General features: G+C 43.8%; 1 protein-coding gene across 6 annotated transcripts; it reads right to left on the bottom strand.

Moving 5' to 3' along the window:
• Positions 1 to 278: 278 nt before the first annotated feature.
• On the bottom strand, positions 279 to 17,163 carry M1AP (meiosis 1 associated protein). Of its 6 annotated transcripts, none has more exons than XM_056489259.1 (11): positions 17,074 to 17,163; positions 16,729 to 16,900; positions 11,838 to 12,124; positions 9,536 to 9,718; positions 7,824 to 7,998; positions 4,026 to 4,199; positions 3,408 to 3,552; positions 2,714 to 2,855; positions 2,000 to 2,206; positions 1,326 to 1,481; positions 279 to 1,192 (listed from the first exon to the last, which is right to left on the bottom strand). In XM_056489259.1, exons 3-11 carry the CDS (start codon positions 12,084 to 12,086, stop codon positions 1,049 to 1,051), a joined length of 1,575 nt encoding a protein of 524 aa, XP_056345234.1. In that variant the 5' UTR covers positions 12,087 to 12,124; positions 16,729 to 16,900; positions 17,074 to 17,163; the 3' UTR covers positions 279 to 1,048. The 6 variants fall into 6 exon arrangements, with proteins under 6 accessions (XP_056345234.1, XP_056345237.1, XP_056345236.1 ...); XM_056489262.1 differs by lacking the exon at positions 17,074 to 17,163 and adding an exon at positions 14,972 to 15,061 and having other exon boundaries at positions 16,729 to 16,868; XM_056489261.1 differs by lacking the exon at positions 16,729 to 16,900 and having other exon boundaries at positions 16,901 to 17,108.
• Positions 17,164 to 22,180: the final 5,017 nt, after the last annotated feature.

Here is a 22,180-nt window from a genome sequence, read left to right as displayed (position 1 = left end):
ACACTGGGCCATTTGTGTGTTCCTGCCCCTGGCTCCTTCCTGCAGCCAGTGATCCCTGTGTCTGCCTTGTTCCATGGTACCTGCCCTTGATGTCTTGCCCAGCAGCTGCCTGATGAGATGCCAGGGCATGGGAAGAGCCAGCCCATGCCTTTGGACCTGTCAGAGAGATGGCTCTGATGGGATTGGGGTGCTTGCCTCATGCCCCTGCTCACCTGCAGCTGTTTCCCAGGAAGCACAGGTCAGGGTGGGATAGCAGTGCTGGACATGTCAGAGTGAACTCTGTGTAAGATAACTTTATTTTGAAACAGCTTTTCAGAACCAATAAGTAGAACACAAACTCTGCTGGTGCTTGGCAGCAGGGGCTCAGTGAGACCACCCTTGGCTTGGTGAAGCTGCCCTTGGCTCCTGCTGTGCCAGGGGCAGCTGCCCTACACCTGCACTGGAAACCAGGCTGGCATCTGGGCAGGGATTCTCTGGAATTGCTCTGGCTTGGCATTTGCTACAACCCCCTTCATGAACTAGGGTGTTGGACAGCAAGGCCAATCTTAGAAGCAACCAAATCATCTGGGAGAGCAGAACTGCAGGCTTTGAAATGAAATCCAAGTTTCATTCCTATTCAACCACCCCACTGAACCTGCTGCTGTGGGATGAGGGCAGCTCAGCATGACTGCCCTGTCTTGTCTGTCTGATTTCCTGCCTGCCCTGCCTGCAGCTCTTCTGCCCCCACTGACAGCGATCTGTGATCTGTGGCCTGTGCTTGCCCAAATCAGAAACCCAAACTGAGGCAGGCTGGTGACGTGTGCTGGCAAGAACAGGAAATACGTGGTGCTGCTGCAGGGGACAGCTGGATCTCTGGACAGAGGGTCCCTGAGCAGCAAACTTCCTGCAGAACTGGCTGGGTGACGAACACAACGCTGAAACAACAACAAGGAGGAACAAACGATGGGAAGTGCTTGTCTGACCAAGGCCCAGCTCGGTGTCTTGCCTGACCACATCCGGCCAGCTGCTGAGCCAGGAGCTGTGCCTGCCCAGGGCCAGGCCCTGGTGCTCACTGCAGGAACTCCTCATACTCCTTGGGGAGCAGGGAGCCCTCACAGGAGCCTCTCCTGGCTGCTGCTGCTGGTCTGGATGTTTGGAGGGGAGAAGGAGCCATCAGCAGGGGAGCCACTGCAGCTTTGGCTCTGCTCTGAGGCTGCAAGACAAAATGCAAATCCTTGTGGGAGGAGGTGCTGGCTGCTACACCCAGCCCCTGCAGGGCACAGGAGTTGCCTGCAGTTCCCCTGCTGGAAGCTGAGCCCATGCAGGCTGCTCACACAGGGACTCACCTGCCTGGGCTGGTGCCGCTCCGGGCGCTGCTCCCGGGGCTGGGGCTGCTGCCGGTGGGGAGCTTTGTACAAGGAACTCTTCAGGTGTTTGTAGAGGTTGCTCTTCAGGTGCAAGGGGTTGTAAGCAACTTCCACTTCCAAGCTGTTCAGGGCACTCTGCTTGGAAGAAAGAACTTGAGTTTGCTACAGGATGTGACGGGTAGAGGCTGTGGGTTTGCGTGTTTGTGGGTTTCTGGGTTTCTTTTTCAAGTTTCTTTTTCTTTGACAGTGTTGTAGACATTCCAAGCCACCCTGCAGTGAAAGGTAAAGGGATTTTTGGCTGTGCTGCAGCCCATAAGGAGCACTCTTAGCTGTGTGCAGAACAAGAGGCATCTCCACATAGATCCTGATGGATTTCAACATCCCCTTGCAGGATGCAGTCCTGCCCTTTCCAATGCCCAGAATGAGCCAACAAGCTGGAGAACCTTTTCTGGGCACTGCCACCCTCAACTCTGCTTCACAAAGCCTCTGCAGACATACAGCACTGCTGCAAAGGACAGGTGTTTGCTGTCTGTGGAGAAAGCTGTGTGCTGGGAGTGCTCTATCACACTGCAGCTGTCACTAGACATTGTCACAGCCATTTCCTCCTCTTGTTATCTGCTGAGGTGATAAGGAGCTGATAATGAGTGACTCACCTCGATGGGGCCCCTGACTGGCTCGGGGTGCTCAGCCAGGAGGGCTGGGAAGGCTGATGGCAGCAGGAGCTCTCTGATGGCCACAGCTTTCACCAGGAGAGTGGCAGAGTCAGAGGGGATGATGACAAAGTAGGGATGCACCACCACGTTCCAGTTTGGGCCAGTGTTCTGGGGCTCATGTCTGGCCAAGAGCATCCACTTCCTTTTCTAAAGGGCAAGATCCAGGTGTGAACAACAGGCAACAGTCACTTCCTTCAGCACTGCCACTCAGGGCAGGCACACTCACACATCAGGGAAACTCTTCTGCAGCACGGCTGAGGACAGTATGGCATTTGTTTTGTTTTTTAGCAAGTCAGTTCTTAACAAAAACACTCAATGTTGCTTTATGGCTGGTCAGTAACAGCTACTTCTCCACACACCAAGCCTTGGTTAATTATTTTTGCTGTTAAAGTCACAAGTCTAACTCCAACCCTGACATTTGCACTTCACACCTCCAAACACTCATTTTTGGTAGGTTTGAGAGTCTTCCCTAAGGTCTGATGAGCTGTAGCTTTCCATCAGATGATCTTTCCATCAGATGGAAGGATTTACAAGCCCAACTCTGCCCTATGAGACGAAGCTGCAGCTTTTAAAATATTTCCTGACAGATGTTACAAGGTGTGCACTCACTGTTCCTTTTCCTGGCTCATCACACTGCAATTTTCACACACTCACCAGGAGACTGTGGCACAAAGCATGGAAGCTGTGCTGGTTTGTCTCCAGTTCATCCCAGTCCAGCTGCCAGCAGCTTGTGGGCTTGATGATGAAGGGCAGCCCATAGAGCACAGACTCACAGACCCCTTCAGACTTCAGAGCCCTGCCAGGATACAGCTCATGTTAGTGCTCAGCATTGTAAGAACAACAGCACAGCTTAGAAATTAAGAATTAACTTTTTTTTTCCTAGAAATACATCTCAGAAAAGACACTGGAAAGCATCTCTATGCTCTGCCCTGTGCCATGAACTGCTGCCAGGAAAACAAATTCTTAGGTAAAATCACAGTGTTGTAAGGCTTTGCTTAGGCTCTGACATAAAATTAATTGCTGTGGCCTCATTATGTAATGAGAGAGCAGAATTAGTGCAATAAAACATTTCACTGGGGCAAAAGGACTTTTGCAAGAATGACACCTGTGGTGTCACACTCAGTGCTGTGGTGACACCAGGTATAACTGTGGTCTGCACGTGGGCTGTGCTGTTCCATGAGAGGAAGAGTGATGGAAATGGGGGTTTTTCCCACCAGAATTTGGCTCAGCAGCACCCCAGAGCCTCCTGGTGATGTCAGCAGGCCCCAGAATGATGCTGCACAGGGAAGTGAAGCTTTTCTTACCCCCTCTCCCAGTTAGGCAGTGGAAGACAAGCAGCAGCACTCACTTCAGCACCCTGAGTTTGTGCAGAGCTGTGGGAGGCCAGGCTGCCACGTGCCAGGGAGAACTGGGATCTGCTGCTCTGCCTTCAGCTGGCCCTGAAAGCCAGGCTGGGTCCAGCAGCCTCTCCTGCAAGTCACACTTCAGGCACACTGGGAGAAGAGAATGGTTTGGGTTGCTGGGATTGGCAATGTTTGGCACATGACATGCTCAATCCACTTCAAAATCAATGTTTTCTAGCAACTGTTGGGGGAAGGAAAATACTAAAGGCTGACACACACTGTCCCCAAGTCCCTCTGCAAGACAGCTTTTATTTAAGTGCAGCTCTGGCACAGACTCTTGGTTTTGAACACAATTTTTAGGGCTGTTCAACTCTCCAGATCTAAAAGGCTCCTTTTTACTTTGGGCTGTAAATTCACATGCCCCTCCAGGCAGTTTTGCTGAAGAGTGGAAACAATTGCAGCCTCAGCAGCAAAGCAGCAGCTGAGGATTTTCCAATTATCCCCAGCCCTCACCTGGGTCTCTAATGGGAGGGAAGGTGCCCATAGGACAATCCTGGGTAATTTAAGGCTGAGGGATTCAGGAGCTCCTTGAAGGGGAGCAGAGGGGAGAGAAAATTAAATACTTAAGGTGTTCTTGGATGCAGCAGTGTGGCCAAAACCTCCTGAGGGAAGCAGGAGATGGAGCTGTTCCCTCTCTGTGCCATGGTCAAGGAGCCACGTTTTAAACAGCATCTCCAGGCTGATGACATTGTCCTCTACAGTTTGCACCTCAATGTCCATTCCCAGGATTGCCATGTCTGCAGGAAAAAGGAAAAAATAGGTGAAAAAGCACCACTGTTTTCAGCCAGCAAAAAGATTTCTCTGGTTTCTCATACCAGCAATTATTAAACTGCTTTGTTGGAGGTGCAGACAAATGTGGTGTCATGTAGCAACAATTTTTAAGCATGGAGAAATGTAGGCTGGACAGCAGAGTTAGGTAGGGTTTAAACAAGATAAACCCAAAAAAAACCCCAAACCACCCACAAACATTACCTCAGAGGTGCATCCAGGTGAGAAGCTAGCTTGAAGTCCATCAGATAAATAAAAATTAAGTGGAGTAGATAAAATAAAGTGAAGGGGAAAAAAAAGACATGCAATATAACCACTTGTAAACACAGAAGGTACAGTGTGCTAGCACTAATGGCTTTACCATGCAGCCAGGATGTGGAAAGGCTTTCTGAGAAGATGAATAAATAGCAGAAATAGCCTTTTCCCCTCCTTGTGTTTACCAGGCCAGCAGGGGGTTTAAAAAACTCTGCTACATCCATCTACACTGAGACATCTTTTCTTTATGCATTAGCATTTCTAATGCCATTTGGCAAAAATGACACTTAAAAAAAAAAACCAAACCCAAAACAGCCCAAAGAAAAACCCCCAGAAATGAATTAATTTCTAGCTGGCAAATAATCCAGGACTACTGTAATGACTGTAATTGTTCAGATGCTCTGCAGGACACACTTTTTGGCTCTCCCCATCTCCCAGCCCTGAGGAGATTATTTTGTTGTGTCTCTGTAGCAAAGCAGACTCCACTCCCACCCACAACAGGAGATCTTTCACACTGCCCTTGCTACTAAAAACCTTTCTTTATCATCCTCCCTGCCTGCCAGGACATTTCATTATTTTTTTAAAGTTCTTCGTTTTTTTGTTTTGTTTTGGTTTTTTTTGGTTTTTTTTGTTTGTTTGTTTGTTTGTTTGTTTGTTTGTTTGTTTGCTTGTTTTGTTTTTATTTCTTCTTTCTTTAGTTGGAGGCTGCTCTCCATGAACTGGGCTGTTCTCACTGCCAGCCCCTTGCCCTGATGCTGAATCTTGCTCCCATTTCCCTGCAGAATTCACTCTTGCAGGATGATCCTGTTCTGGATGCATTCCTTACAGATTTTAGACTTGGGCTTCTCTCAGGGATGTGCACTGAAGAGAACATTAACAGCTCAGAAGACAAAGCACCAGGAAATTAACTTTAATTAATTAACTTTTACAAACAGCAAAACACAGCTGACAAGGGGAATTATTTGTGTTTTGGAGCAGGTAAATGCTTTAGTTCTTCCCTCTGTAAACATTTCCCTGTTTTTTGGTTTTTTTTTAACTTTTTCCTCTTTAACAGATATTTAATCCCTTACACATCTGCAGCTGGCACAAGACATGACAATTTTAAAAGAAATTCACTACATTCATTAGGAAAAACAGGTTGGGGTGCCAACATCTCCTTTGCAATGGTTCTCAAACTTCCTGGAGAGCAGAGCCCACGTGGAGAAATAAGCCCTGGAGTTTGCAGAAGATGGGCTGTGGTCATAAAATGGGCATTAGTGCTTTATCTGCAGGACTTGTTTTTTGTTTTTATCAAACAGAAAGAGCTGGGAGCAGTTATCTTCAGCACATGCAAATATTAACCTTTGTTAGCAAAAGGTCTGGCAAGGCTCAGCTGCTTCAGGGAGTGGAATGGGGCAGGGGAAAATCAAAAAGAAAAAAGGAAAAAAAATAATATCAATTAGAGACCAGTCCATCCAAAGGCCAGATATCCTGTTGGTTACTGCCCCAGATTATTCCCACCTCAAAAGTCCTGCTCCCCCTACATGGGGTTTAGTTAAATCAGTTTGCTCTGATTCTGAGATCTGAGCATGTTCAAAGCTGTTCTAAGATTTGCCAATGTGGAGTTTTCAAACCACTGAAGTTTCTTCCTGCTGCACTAACCTGGGAATGAGCCTATGAAAGGGATATTAAAAATGTAAGTATGTTCAAATAACCCCTCAATAAACTAATGGAAGAAATATCCTCAGTGAAATGAAGCTCTTGATTAAGTGCTGCATCACAATATTTATTTTCTAGTTCAACACAGCACTAATCTTGCACTTCCTGTATGAGGGATTTTGCAAATTCAATGCTCTTCACTGGAATATTCTATAGTAAAATTGATTTTTTTTTCTGAAACAGAAGAAGGGAGCTCCAATGGGTATCATAAACAAATTTGGTTATTTTTTCCAATTATCTGACCTACCCATCCCCTGTTGCTTTTTTTAGAGAGCAAATAGTTATCTATTCAGAAAATTAGATTTTTATCACTTGACATTTCAGTGGCCTTTATGTTCACATTCATATTTTCATTGCATTTACTGGGTGAAAGGGCTACACAAAAAATCCACTTTTAAAAATATTATGGTGAGGTTTTGCTTTCCCTAAAGCAGCCCTGTGACAGAGAGGCCCAGAGCATCTCCTCCTCTGTGGAGCTTGAGCAGAAATTTGCTACTGCATCCACAAAAGAAAATGAACAGCAAGAGACAAATAACACTGCCTGTCCCTCAGTAAAAAACAAATAATAGAAAATAGAAAAAAAAAAAATTTTGATTCCCTCTCCCAGGCTGCACATTGCTGGGAAGAGTTACTATCACTGACCAAGCCTCTTAATTAGCTTTAATTATTTTTTTGTCTTTGATACAGTTCCTGTTTATTGCTACTGCTTTTCTCCATGCTCAGACTGAAAATGTACACTGAAATGTACAGAAAAACAATTTAGTTAGCTATTTTTAAAATTGTTTTTTATTAATTTACTTGAAAGAGAAGATTTTTTTTTTTTTTTTAGTTTATGGAGATTTTTTTCCCAAGAAACAGTTTTCTTGTGGTTTTGATGTTATAGTGATTAGTTATTTGGGAGAATGAACATTTGATTATTATGTAAATTTTTCTAATAACAGGTTTTTTACAATTATTATTGAGGATTATATTAAATTAGGAGGCACACTTTAAGGATTATAATAGTTGAAATAAAAGTTTATTTTTGAAACCAAAGTTGTTTTTTTTAGGGAGGAGGAGTAGGGCATTTTATTATTAAATTTAGGGGATTACAGTAATTTTAACATGTATTATGTATTTGTTAATTATGTGTTTGTGGTTTAGGGTAAATTTGGGAGAAAACTTTTTTTAGGAAGGAGAAGAAGGAAAGGAAAGGAAAGTCTTATCCCTTGTTTCTTCTTTAATAAACTGGCTGTAATTACTAAGAAATTTTAAAAATCTGTTATTGGAACTGAGATGTAGGATGAACTATACATATTTGGAATAAATTTTAGTAGCTTTATAAATTTTTATAATCATTATTCAGAGTGTGTTACCCCCATACCTCGATGCCTTTTTCTCTTTAACCCCCCACAGTGAAGCTGTACCCACATGAATTTTAAGTAACACCAAGTAATAAATGAAGTAATAACTGAGGTCTGCAAGTTCTACAAACCCCAGAGAAGTTCTGTGGTACAAACTTCCTCCAGGCACAGCAGCTCCCCCGACCTAAGGGACATGAAATGGCCCAAAGGGAAGTGGCAGATGTTGGACCAGAGCAAGAAGCAGTGGCTGTGCTGCTGCCCTAAGTTAGAACTTCCCCAAAAACACCTTCCACTCACCAGTGCTGGGCTCCTCTGCTGCCACACCCTGCTCCACGTCCTCAGGCTGCAGGAAATCTCTCTTCAGAACCTCAATGACCTGGATTCTTCTCAGGCTCACCAGGTCTACATCTTGTAACTTCTTTTCCAGCTGCTTTACCATGTCTCTGCTGGGCTGGCTGGTCAAAACTGTGATCTGAAACACAAAGCAGAGAATTAAAAAGCTGCCTCTAGCCCAATTCTCTCTTGAGAGGTGAAGATGTTGAGTAGAAATCTTGCTGAAATAGCTCATCTATGCAAGCAAATTTTTTTTTTTTTTTTTAGCTTTGGCTCACATTTAAGCCAATATGAAATGGATTGAGAGGTTCACTGGAGGAACTCTGCTCTGTGCTCTGCACTTGTGATCACTGAGTGTGTGTAAGAAGGAACTTGTACATTAATTATAGTTCAAATAAACTAAACTTGGTCTTCTCCCTTGAAAGCTGAATGGGAATTTTATATTTTTTTAACATATACAGTCTATCCTAAAGGTATTTCCAAAGAGAGCAGCAGCAGGTGTGATTCCCATCACCCAGTTTTGGTCTGATACTGAGAAAAGGAAACAAAAATTCAACTTATTCTGCACAAAAAAATGCTTGTGATTGGAGGGGGAAATTGCAATCACTTAAGAATGTGAAGCAGAAAGAGGCCTTTTTTTGAAACATTTTTTTTTTTTGGCCTTTTGTAAGGGTAAAACTGTCTCCTGCCTGTCAGTGATCAGAGCCTGTCCCTGCAGCATGTCTTACATCCCCTTGCAAAGAGAAGTACAATTAAATTGCATAATCTAGAGGAACAAGGATTGCTTAGGGGAGTAAAAACTCTCTATAACCATGGATTAACTTAATTTTTAATGTAGCTTGTTCCTTCAAGTGTACTAGAAAACGCCCTGGATTTTGTTGTGTGTCAAAAAGGGTCTTGTCTCTTGTTTGTTCCAAACCCCAGCTTTAGAGTTAAAGCACAAAGCACCTTTCAAATTGTCAGAAAAAATACCTTAAAGCCCCAAGAAACACAGAAAGTCAGTAGAAAAGTTTCCTGGACAGACACTGGGAGTGAGTCTCAATTGCAGCCTGATCACAGCATGACTCTGTGAGACTCTGGAAGGGTTTAAGGACCTAAATTTAACTTGTGGGAATCTCAATTTGCTTTTTATGACTGGCACGTGGATCCTGAGCCTGGGAAGTCTGAAATGTAAAATTTTGGAGCTGATATTTTCTGCTGTCCAGAGGAAAACACCATTTCTTTGTGAGTCCTTTCCCCTCAATAACTCCCTGTCCTTTCATGTCAGTTGATACTACTTGAAAAAATACTTCCTCCTGTGAACCTTGCTCTGCTTTCTGCATTCACACATCTGATCTCATGTGTTATTAGAAACTTCCCTCCCCTTCATGCAAAAACACACAATCAGAGCTGAAAACACAGCCACCAGTGTCCACCAAAACACAGCCACCAGTGTCCACCAAAATCTATCAGATCTTGGACCAGGACAGCTTTCTCTAGAAAAGATTCCCCAGGAATCTGTCCAGAGGGATTTGAGGACTTGATATCTTCCTTCAGGACTTCTGGACAGTGTATCTCTAAAAGTGCCAGAGTGCTGAATAATTAAATTTTTCTGCACGTTCACTGCACACAAAATACACATTTTTAAAGCACAATGATGTGGGATGGCTCCCACTCCCTTCCCAGCATTTTCTTACCTCAACAGAACTATTTGTGGAGCCTCCTGCTGCTGTGTGCCTGCTGTACTGCTTGAATTGCTGCAATCCATCCTGCACAGCTTGCACCACTCCACTCCCTCCCTGGGGGAAGCAGCCTTCGGCCGGCAGCGAGCGCAGCTCCGAAATGCAGGCTTGGATTCGGGCAAAGTTTTCTCTCACTTGCTGCAAAACAGGGTTCAAGGAGCAGGAAAAGCTGGTAAACAGCATGAAATGCTTCTCCATAATGTGGAGGAAGGCTGGTGGCCACAGAGATGTCAGCTCAGCCCAAGAACTCAGAGCTGAGACAGGCCCAGCAGCTGAACATGGTGGCCACAGGAAAGGTATTGAGTGAACTCTACCAAATTTATTTAAAGCAATACAAGACACTGGTGCCAGAGGTCACCTTCCCCACTGAAGAGGGAGCAGGTGAACATTTCACTTGTTTGCTTCAGGTGTGTGGGGCTCTGAGTCACTGCAGCACCCCTGGGCCATGGTTTGCAGGGGGGGCTTTCAGTGAGTGGGAAGCTCAGAGGCTCTGCTCAGTCCTTACTCAGTCCCACATTAATTTTTTTGATGCTTAAATGCTGATTTCTTACCTTGTCAGTCATCAGCTTTCATTCTGGCTTCTCTTTCTTTGCCCTCCCTGCCCTTTCCAGGGAAGCTTTATGGACTCCCCTAGTGAGGACACCAGTGGGAACAGAGACCAGAAACAAGCACTGAGGGAAGATTAAAACCAGGCCAAGTGTGTGTGACACTTCCCCATGTACTCTCCCCATCTCTATTTTCAGCTCTGGGGCTTTCCTGGCTTCATGATTTGTCTAACAAGCACCTTTTAACACAGCTTCAGTACAGCAGCTGATGTCTACTACTGGAATGTAGCACACCCCAAAAAAAAGCAGAGTGAATACAAAGAATGGCTTGGAAATTTTTAAAATGATTGTAAAAATGTTTTGCAGTAAACTTATAATTTGTTCTTGATTTACCAGCCAGAACAGAGAAGGGACCTACTTCTACTTAAAGGAAGAAAGGATAAAATACAAGCATGTTCTTCAATCTAGCCAGAAAAGTAAATATATTAGAAATCCCTGGAGGATAAAACAAATAAATGCAAATTAGGGATGAGGTACAGGTTTTACAATGACAAGTATTAACCACTGGATGAAATTATCAAGAGAAGCACTTGATTGCCCATCTTGTCTTAGATCAAAGCTAGATGGCTGTCTGGAAGGAAGTTTTAACAAGATAGGGCTACTTTGGTGAAATACAATATCCTGTGATATGAACAAAACAAAACAGTGATCTAAGGGCTCCTCTGTCTTTAAAAACTGCAACTATCAAAATGAGGAATTGTTGTTTAAATAAAAAAGACAGCTGATCAGGAGCAGCAGTCATGAGATTCATCCTTGTCACACTATCTATAACCTTTTCTACAAAATAAACACCAGCATTAGCCAGAGTCTTCTTGCAGATCACATTTGCTAATTTACTCTTGACCTCTGTTTTTTTGTTTTTCTCAAGATGTGAAGGCTTGACAAAACTTTTCAGCATGTTTCCACCATTGCTGTATAAAGTGGAAGGGTTAATCCTGTGTGTTTACACTGATGTGTAAATGGGAGTGCTCAGTGTGGTTGTTTCTAACAGGATGGCTTCAAAAATTCTTGTGAACTTTAAGATGCATATTTGTACTCCCAAACTATTACTGCAGAGCTGCTACTCATTCTCCATTTACATTTATTCCTCTGCAGAGCCCTAAATGAGACCAATATTTGTTTTTACTGACTTGTATCTCTACATTTAAAATCTGTGTGGATGTGGCACTTAGGTATTTAAGTGGTGGTTATGGCAGCGCTGGGTTAAGAACTGGATTTAATCTTAGAGAACTTTTGCAGATAATTCTGTGATTTCAGGATGTTTCTCAAATTCAGCACAGATATTTTCACTCTGCACCTTTCCCCTTCAATATCTAGAACCTCTCACACATTGGTAATATTTGTCCAGTGTTCAAATTATTACAGCTCAAGCTGTGTGTGCTAATTCTGAGAGAGAAGCAGCACAGCACAAAGCAGCACATCAAAGGTGCAACAGCTGCCCCAAAACACATTTTAGGAAGGAAGAGCACAAAACTTGATTTATCAGGTTCACAGATCAAAAATGAGACTCCTCCTTTTAAACTTCATCCTTTCATAAAATTCACCTTGCCGTGAAACGATCGGCTGGGTTTGTACACAGATTTTTAGATATAAATTTATTATGAATCATAACTTTTTTTTTAGAAAAAGAAGCTGCAGAGCCTGGGGCATACCGTGAAGGGCAGCAGACACTCCTGCTGGGGCTGCACCACGTAGAGGCTGAGCAGGGGCACTCTGCAGGGTCCTGCCAGGCCACAGGCCAGGCACAGCACATTCTCCAGAGCCTCAGAGAGCACAGAGCAGGTGTTGGCCCAGGAAGGGGAGGTGACATCCACCACCAGGATGTGACATGGCTGCTGGCTGGGAGCTTTAGCAGCAGGAAAAACTCTCCTTGGTTCTGAGGGGAATTTTCTGGAATTCATGGCTTCTGCAGGTGGGTGTTACGTGCACGGCGAGGCATCTGAATGGGAGAAAGAAATAAAACCAGCAATGAGTGAGTTCCTCCCTTTGCCACTCACTTGAAACACAGCTCAGTAATAATTTAGACTCCTACATCATTTTTCTCCCAACCATTTGCTGGCCATACTCTAAGAAACCCCCACAAAATGCATGTTTTCAGTAATGTCAAATGAGGCAGAGAGGCTCTTACAGGTGCAGTTTCAAATGCACCTGTAATTCTGCCCTGGCCAGGAGGTTGCACCCAAACCCCAGGGAGAACAGTCCCTGTTCCTTCATCCCCAGCAAAATGAGACAAGTAGCTGGAAAAGCCAAGAGAGGCCAGCAAGAAAATCCTTCATATCCATGAATTTTTGCTTTGAACTTTTGTCCTTCAGAGTGTTAAACACCTGGGATGAGCTCCTCCACAGACCTTGAATATGACATTTGCTCCCCACCCTCATCTCCCTTCAATCTTAAGCACAAGGGCATTTTCCTGCTAAAAATTTTATTTTTTACTCTGTGAGCACAGCCTTTCTAAAATCCTCTCTTCACTAAATTCATGCAAATCATTCAGTGGTGTTTCTAATGATACAGGAAATGCTTAAAAAAAAAAAAAAAAAGAAGTTGATATAACTGCAGACACCTTGATATAATAGGATATATTTTTTCTTCCTATGGTTTTCTTCCCAGCAGAACTAGTAAAAGTTTGAAGAAACCTTGGATTTTCACCCTTGGGCTCTGGTCAGAACCCAGGCCTGTCATTTGTGTGGTGTGTTCAGCTCACACAAACAGCTCTTTTATGGTCTCCAAGGAGACAAGATACTGCATTTCCTACAGCCTCCAGCACTTTGGAGTAAGAATTTCAGTGAGGCTTGGGAAGAAATGAGTTTCTGTCTGGCTGAAGAATCATCAGAAAAAAAGATAAATCTGAATTTTTAGGATTCCTTAGGATGCCTGTCAGTGCAGGCAAAACAAGAGTGATCACAACCTGAATTTCAAAATTGGGGTAAACACTTCAGAGCTGATGAAAATGTTACAAATTCAGATATAGATCATGTAGATATCTTGCTTTGGTTAGTCCTCTGGTGTAATTTGATTGCCAAATGAAAAACTGCCAGATACCACTTTAATCAGTGTTTCTCCTGGAGCTTTTCAATTTACAGCAGAGTTTACTCAATTACATCACTGAATCTGGAATGGACTTGTCTGTCTGAATTTTCTGTGATGAGGCTTCAATGCTACTGAACTCTGCAAGTCCCCAGAGCTTTCTCAAACAAGGAAACAAAACCCATCCTGTCAGAAATCCACATTTCCATGGCCTTAGCATTGGTTTCAGAGAGGAAAATGAGCTTTGATGCTGAAGCAGACCCAGTTTTCCTGATTTTGAACGAATTTTCTCATTCTTGGCACTCTTCAGGACCATGCTTATTTTTAATTGGCTTTGTTAAAATAGATCCCCTCATCAGCTCCTTACCAACTGAATTTCATTTCTTCATAATTGTGGTGTCTTAATTAATCTCTGCTTAGCAATATTAATGTGATTTAGATGCATCTCTCAGTGCAATATTTGACAGTATTTGACCTCTTTTATAGCTTTAGTGAGGCTGGAGAACAGAGGAATTCTGTGGAATGTGGTTGCTGTGGTGAAATGACATCCTCATTTAGGCATGGGGTGGACTGACAGAGCCCATCCCAAGGGATCTCTCCACAATTCTCTGAGAATTGTGCAAACTCTGAGTTCTGACAGCTGATTTGACATTAAGTTATTGCTCAATAAAACACAACTCTCCAGGTGTCAGGGCTGGTGATGTGCATTTTGCCCAATGCAAGGAGACACAAATTCTGCAGAACTAGAAAGGAATAAAAAAAACTTCTTTATCATGAGTGATTTGTGACTGAAAACACTCTGCAGTTGGATGTCATCCTATGTACTTAGTTTGTTGTAAAAAAAAAAAATTAAAATAATATTCAGGTCTAAAAAGGTGTAGCACTAAAGCCACTGGTTAAAGAGGCTTAAGGAGAATTGGTTTAAAAAAAGTGCTATTTTCAGAGTAAGCTTCAAAACCCTGTGAAACAGGAATATTCTCATGTGGAAAACAAATCAAGCTGCATAAATGGGTTTACTAGAGAATAAATTGCCTGTGCAGTGTGGATGGCCTCTGGTGTGAATCCTTTTTTCCACCTAGCCTAGAAAGGAAGGTATTTATTTTAAAAGGTCAGGATGAATGGAAGAATAAAGTCAAAAAAGCAAAAGAGTTCACAGAAAATCAAGCTACTAAAAACAAAATTATTCCAGACCCTATATAATAGAAGATATTATGTGTTACTCTATTCATCAGTGCTATAATCAATCATAAATAAATGGCTTTAGGCCTGTGCTTTTATTGACATAAAATATCAAACCTTAGTAAGAATTGTCACTTTATATTAGTGTTAAATTCTCTCATTATAACCTTTATAGGTTTGGGTTTTTTTTTTTCCCCAAAAGAAGAGGAACTATAACATTGTAAGAGTTTTGAAAATGGCATTTTTAAATCCTGAATCACTAAAAATGAGTAAAAAAAAAAAATAAAACCTTAACCAGTGTGTGGACAGAGCAGCAGGACAAGGACAAACTCCTGCAGAATTCCCAGGTGCTCCTGTGGAGGAACAGCAAACTCAAACCCCACTACAAGAGCTGTGTTATCAGGGGGACTTGTGCTTGATTGACAGGCTGCAATTCCCAGAATTAAACTTGATCAGAACTGTAATAACTCTGTGATCAGATTATGGGCACAGCTAATGAAGCCCCACGGGGCAGGGGCTCCATCTTCCCTGGCATCTTGATTAAGAATCTGGGATGACACCGTGTCAACACACACACACTAACCTGATAAAAACCTGCATAATTCATGGGCTGAACGTGCTGCAGGCAGGGAATCACCACTGAGGCTGCACAGAAAATCCTGGGAAAAAAGTCCTGCACAGAAAAACCCACGTGCTGGAGCAGCCTGGAATTCTCCTCCAGCTCCCTGCATTTCCACAGCTCCTACAACCTGAACTCCTCTACCCTGGGTGTCACCTCACAGTCTAAAGTTTCAATCTTCCTGTGACATTTTCATATTCATATTTCCTGTATTGTTTTGGTTTGTTTTTAAAGTTGAAAGCAGCAACACTCCCTCACTGGTGGCTGGATCCTGGGAGCAAGGGAAGGCAGCATTTGTTCCCATAGGAACACCAGGATGTGCCAAGGTGGTTCTGGCTTTTGAGGTCTCTGCAGGGACTGGGAGAGCTCTGCTGGGATGTACTGGGACTGGGAAAGCTGTACTGGGATGTATTGGGACAGCTTTATAGGGATTGGGACAGCTGCACTGGGCTGTACGGGAATTGGGAAAGCTGGACAGGGACAGCTGTACTGGGTTGTACTGGGATTGGGAAAGCTGGACAGGGACAGCTGTACTGGGTTGTACTGGAATAGGGATATCTGTACAGGGATTGGGACAGCTCTACCGGGCTGTACTGGGATGGGGGCACCTGTACTGGGCTGGACAAGAATTGGGAAAGCTGGACAGGGACAGCTGTACTGTGTTGTACTGGTATTGGGACAGCTGTACAGGGATTGGGACACCTGTACTGGGTTGTACTGGGATTGGGACAGCTGCACTGGGCTGTACTGGGTTTGGGACAGCTGGACAGGGATTGGGACAGCTCTACAGGGATTGGGACAGCTGTACTGGGTTGTACTGGTATTGGGACAGCTGTACAGGGATTGGGATAGCTGGACAGGGATTGGGACAGCTGTACAGGGCTGTACTGGGATGGGGGCACCTGTACTGGGCTGTACTGGGATTGGGACACTTGTACAGGGATTGGGACACCTGTTACTGGGATTGGGACACCTATATTGGGCTGTACTGGGATTGGGACACCTGTACTGGGTTGTACTGGGATTGGGACACCTTTACTGGGATTGGGACATCTGTACTGGGCTGTACTGGGATTGGGACACCTATACTGGGCTGTACTGAGATCAGGACACCTGCACTGGGCTGTATTAGGATTGGGACACCTGTACTGGGATTGGGAGCCCCGTGTGTGCCTGCAGGGTGGCCAAGCCCCCAGGGGTGTCAGGGCAGACCAGCAGCTCTGCTGGGCTCCCTCCCATCCCATTGTTTTCCAGACACCATTCCCTGCTGCCATCCCGTTTTCCGCTGTGGGAAGGATGGATGGGGAGGGAAACGCCCAAAGCTGGAGCCTTGATGGGCCATTTTGGTGCTGCAATTAAAGCAAAACCAGGAATAAACCCCTCTGCCCGATCTGGTTTTTAAGGTGCACCTCGCACCCCTGAATTTCCCACATTTTCCTTCAAGTTTGCTCCCCATGAACAGCGCTGTCCTTGGATGCCTGAACTGCATTTCCCGGAGAAGTGAGCGCTAATTATCAACTCCATTATTACCACAGGAGCACGGGGTGATGTCTTTCACCTCCCAACTCCCAACACCCTGGGCGAGCCTTTCCCTCAGGAATTCGGGAAGGAAAAGGAAGCTGCGTTCCTGCTGCGGGAGGGCCGGGCCCTGCGGCCGATCCCGATCCCGAATCCCGGGTGGATCCCGGGTTGTTCCTGAGGGAATCCAGGCCCGGACCCACCTGGGCGGGGCCTTTTCACAGTCCCTGTCCCGGATCCCGGGTTGATCCTAGGTGGATCCCGGGCGGATCCCGGGGCGGGGCCGTTTCCCGTGCCTGTCCCGAATCCTGGTGGATCCTGAGTTGATCCCGGGCTTGTTCCTGTGGGAAAGCCGCGATCCAGGCCCGGACCCACCTGGGCGGGGCCTTTTCACAGTCCCTGTCCCGAATCCTGGTGGATCCTGGGTGGATCCCGGGCGGATCCCGGGCGGGCGGGGCCTTTTCCCGTGCCTGTCCCGAATCCTGGTGGATCCTGGGTTGATCCCGGGCTTGTTCCTGTGGGAAAGCCGCGATCCAGGCCCGGACCACCTGGGCGGGGCCTTTTCCTGGTCCTGTCTGAATCCCGGTGGATCCCGGGTTGGTCCCAAGTTAATGCCGGTGGATCCCGGGCCTGTTCCTCAGGGAATCCAGGCCTGAACCTACCTGGCAGGGGCCTTTTCCTGGGCCTGTCCCGAATCCCGGGTTGATCCCGGGTTAATCCTGGGTTGATCCCGAGGCTGTTCCCGTGGGAATGCAGGTCTGGACCCACCTGGGCAGGGCCTTCTCCGGGTTCTGTCCCGAATCCCGGATGGATTCCGTTGATCCTGGGTTGATCCCGGTTCATCTCGATTTGATCCCAGTTTGATCCCGGTTTGATCCCGGTTTGATCCTGGTTTGATCCCGATTCATCCCGGTTTGATCCCAGTTTGATCCTGTGTGGATCCCAGTTTGATCCTGGGTTGATCCTGGTTCATCTCGATTTGATCCCAGTTTGATCCCAGTTTGATCCCAGTTTGATCCGGTTTGATCCGGTTTGATCCCGGTTTGATCCTGGTTTGATCCCGGTTTGATCCTGGTTTGATCCCAGTTTGATCCCGGTTTGATCCTGGGTTGATCCCGGTTCATCTTTATTTGATCCCAGTTTGATCCCGGTTTGATCCCGGTTTGATCCCAGTTTGATCCCGTTTTGATCCCATTTTGATCCCGATTCATGCCGGTTTGATCCTGGTTTGATCCCAGTTTGATCCCGGTTTGATCCCTGTTGGATCCCAATTCATCCCGGTTCCTCCCGGTTTGATCCCGGGTGGATCCCCCGCGCATGTGCAGCGAGCTCTTCCCACAATCCCGAATTTGGGATGCTCGGGATAACGAGGATCGCACTCCTTTCCCAAAAAACTGCACTTTGTGACCCTCCAACACTGCTTAAATTGTTTTTACTGTCACCCCCCAATCATCCGAATTAATGATGCCAAAATTAACCCCAGGAAGTCTCAATTAAAGCCAAAGGGAGTTGGAAGATTGGATATCTGGGACTGTAAATTTATGGCCCTTCAAGGACTCTGGAAGAACCGGAAGATGCAGAAGGGATTAAAGGCTGGAAAATTGGAAAGTCCCCGTCTGAGAAAAAGATGATTAAAGGGCTAAAGAATGTGGGCCAGATGAGAGTGAGAAATCATTGACTAATAGGGATAAAATGCTAATTAATTAAGATAATGACCTGATTTAGAACCAGTGGACATTAGCAGCTGGCCAGAGGTCCCTCTTAACTATGTGACATCCCAAAAATCCCTCCTTGAAGGGTAACTCTGTATTTTGGAGATAAAAATTTAATGGTGTCAGTTTACAGCTGTGCCAGTTAAGTGATGCAAAAGGAAATCCAGGATTTCTCTAGAGGGAATACTTTTACTGCATGTATGTAAACAGAGGGAATATTTTTACTGGATGTATGCGAGCAAAGCCACATCTCTTTACTGTAAAGTGAGTTACTGAGATTTGGGGTTGTTTTTCCAGTTCACTCTTTAAATTTTCACTTGACTTCCAGCTCCTTTGGGGCACGAGGGAATAGATAAGTAGGGAATCAAGGGAGTTTAAAGCCCCAGAAATGCCTGAAACTCACAGGGAGGGTGTGAATACAAACCCCGTTAAAATTCCTCATATTTATACATATTGACAAAATTAATATAGATAAAAATTTACTTCAAAACAAAACGCTGTGCCTATTGTATTATATACAGGATTTTAGGATATAAGAAAGCTCCGTCTATAGAACAGGGTTTGAAAGGGTAAATATAACTTCTGTATTTATAAATTAGGAAAGGAAAGGAAAGGAAAGGAAAGGAAAGGAAAGGAAAGGAAAGGAAAGGAAAGGAAAGGAAAGGAAAGGAAAGGAAAGGAAAGGAAAGGAAAGGAAAGGAAAGGAAAGGAAAGGAAAGGAAAGGGAAAGGGAAAGGGAAAGGGAAAGGGAAAGGGAAAGGGAAAGGGAAAGGGAAAGGGAAAGGGAAAGGGAAAGGGAAAGGGGAAAGGAAAGGAAAAAGGAAAGGAAAGGGAGAGGAAAGAAAAGAAAAGAAAAGAAAAGAAAAGAAAAGAAAAGAAAAGAAAAGAAAAGAAAAGAAAAGAAAAGAAAAGAAAAGAAAAGAAAAGAAAAGAAAAGAAAAGAAAAGAAAAGAAAAGAAAAAAGAGAAAAAAGGTCCCGATCGCGGCTTGCCTTGAGTCGCTGCTGCCACCGCGTGGTGAAATGAGGAATTGCAGCCTCCCCATGACCCAGTGGTACAACCAAAAAAACCCCAAACCCACACAAAACCCCTCAGAAACGAGCAAAAACCGAATTAAACTAACCCGTAAATCCACCGAAATCCCACAAAAAAGCCGAATTCCCGTAATTAAAGGTGGGATGGAGCAAAGCGCGCTGCGCATACGCAGTGCCCTTCCTGGCTCAGTGCTGCCGCCCTTTGGCGAGACTCGGTGCTGCAAATGGGCGTTATTGAATTTTAGGGGATAAAATTGAATTTTTGGGGATAAAAATGAACATTTTGGGGATAAAATCTGAGTTATCTACGCTGGAGAAAATGAAAACTTTGATGTAATACTGAGGAGATTAATAGGTGTTATTTTGGGGGGTAAAATAGAGGTTATTAGGGGACAGGTAGGGAAAATTTGAGGGATAAAAGCTGTAAGGGATGGAATCAACATTTTTTGGGGAGGGGGATGTGAGGTAAATTCTAGGGGGACAGAGGGAACATTTTGTTTTTAAATCTGGGGTAATGTATAGGGGACAGAGAACACCTTGGAGGGAAAGGCATCAGTGAATTGGTCAGCGAGGCTGGGGGGATATTTTGACAGAGATTAAAATCTAGAAATATGCTGATATTAATTTTTTAAAATATGTATAAGCAAAACATCTGAAAACACTCCACTACAAAACTCGGGTGCCCTGAAAGTCGGGATAAATTGTGATTTTATTTCCTGGTTTTATAGTTAGGAAATTGCTCAGGTGTACACAGATTAATTGTTTACATCCTTTGTCTCTTCTGATTGAAGTAAAAACATCATTCCCTTCCCTCCCTTCCACAATTCCAGGCTCAGTATTTATTCTTTTACTGCTGGAATTTGCAGAGGGAGTGCTGCCAGGACTGTGCTTCCAGAACATTTTTTTTTTTTTTTTTGAGCTTCAAGCAGCTCGTGGTTTCTGCTGCCTGACAAAAATCCTGGGATTTTTTTGGGGTTATTTAGGGAGAAATACAAGGAAAGATTAAATGGATGGCAGAAATAAGACAGGATGCAACAGCCCTGTGATGGTTTAGCCTTGAACATGGAATTACTCTTTGGCTTATTGCAAATATTTAATATAATGTTAGGAAAAACCAGCAATAATCCTGGGAATGGGAGCCCTGGATTCCCACAGTTCCCTCTCCCTCCGCGTTTTTCTGAGCAAGGAAATTTCTGCAGTTTCCAGGTTTTCCAGCCGGTGTCACTGCTGGGTCAGGCAGAGCCCTCCCAGCCAGGAGGAATCCAGGAGATTTTTCTGGCTCTATGGAAGAGCAGCAGTTCTTATTTTTTATAACCTTTAAAAATCCAAAAGATTTTTGGGGTATTTTTCACCTTTGTTTCCTTTCCTGTCATGTCAGACCCAACATGTGAGTTCTTGAAACACTCCAAAAAGAGCAAAATTTCTTTTTATAGTTCAGAAGAAGAAATTTTGGTCTCCATTCTTAATAAGCTCCCATGGCAAGCACTCTAAAGTAAATTTAAATATTGTTTATTTGTAATTGTCCAAAGGCATTCTGTGAAAAAATGGTTTGGAAGATGTTTCCTGACTTGGATCTCCAGCTGAACTCTGGAAAGTCAAAAGTTCTGCTCCTAATCCCATCCACCCAGTCAGAACAGCTGAAATTGTGCAGAGCCAAATCTGATTTTCAGATCCTACAAGACCCACTGAGGAAAAGTGTTTGTTTGACAAGTGCCCACCATAAAAAAGAATAAAATAATTAATGGGGGGGCTCTGCATCACAAGATCCCTGTGAGCACCTGGGCTGCAATTAATCAAACTTATAATATTTTTGCTTTTTAAATTAGCCACTTTATGAATTATAGAAAAGGAAATTATTGGCATTGGTAGCTGATTCTTTTAAATGCAGTTTAAAAAATAAAAATACTAGAAATACACCTGGAGTTCAAATTCCACAGTGCTGACTCTGGTCGAGGTTTGGAATTCTGTTAGCAACATATTTCCCAAAATTCCTCATTTTCCAGGTGTTGGCCTGTCTTATTCAGAACTATTTTCAGATATTTTGAAGACAATTTTAAAATAAAGTTTTTAAAATTTGTGCTGTAGATGGGACATCCTTGAAACCTGACTCCATGAGGAATTGGGGTTTGACAACACAGGACAGGAAAACACAAATTGTTGCTTGTTCATGAACAATTTGGTTTAAACACTGAATATTGAAAAAAAAAACCAAAAACTCACACACAAATCACCCTTATTTTTATTTTTTGCTGGAAAGTGGCTGGAGAGGTTGGTCACTCCTGGGTTTGGTCACATCTGGTTTAGCTTTAGGTGATGAGAACTTTTGGAAAATTCCTCCACCTTTCCTTTTCCTTGAAAATCACGTGGGTGTTGTTCAAGGAACAGTGTTGGAGGTCACAAGAAATTTCATGGAATAGAATTAAACTAATTAAAATGGAATTTCATGGATATGAAATGAAATTTTGTGCAATGCAACAGAATGAAATTTCATTTCATGAAAGGAAATTTCATATCACTTCATGGAATGAAATGAAATAAAATGAAATGACATGCAAGGAATTTCGTGGGATGAAACAAAATGGAATTTCAAAATTTCATTTTGTGACAGGAAATTTCAGTTCGTTTCATGGAATTAAATGAAAAGCAATTTCATGAAATTAAATGAAATGAAATTTTGTGGAGTGAAAGAAAATAAAATAAAATTTTAAGTGTCATTTAAGTGTCAATGTAAGTATCATGGAATGGAGTGAAACTGCATAGAATGAAGGGAAGTGAAAGGGAATTTCATGGAATGAAATGAAATCTTTTGGAAGTAAATGAAGGGAAACAAAATTCTATGGAATGAAACAAAATTTTGAAATGGGGCTGCACTGCTTCTGTCTCAAGGTGAGGGCTGAGTTTAGACTTTCA

The sequence above is a fragment of the Oenanthe melanoleuca genome, chromosome 4 (assembly GCF_029582105.1).
Source record: "Oenanthe melanoleuca isolate GR-GAL-2019-014 chromosome 4, OMel1.0, whole genome shotgun sequence".
NCBI classification, from domain to species: domain Eukaryota; kingdom Metazoa; phylum Chordata; class Aves; order Passeriformes; family Muscicapidae; genus Oenanthe; species Oenanthe melanoleuca.
The sequence above is the reverse complement of the archived record's forward strand: the minus strand, read 5'-3'. Positions and strand labels throughout refer to the sequence as shown.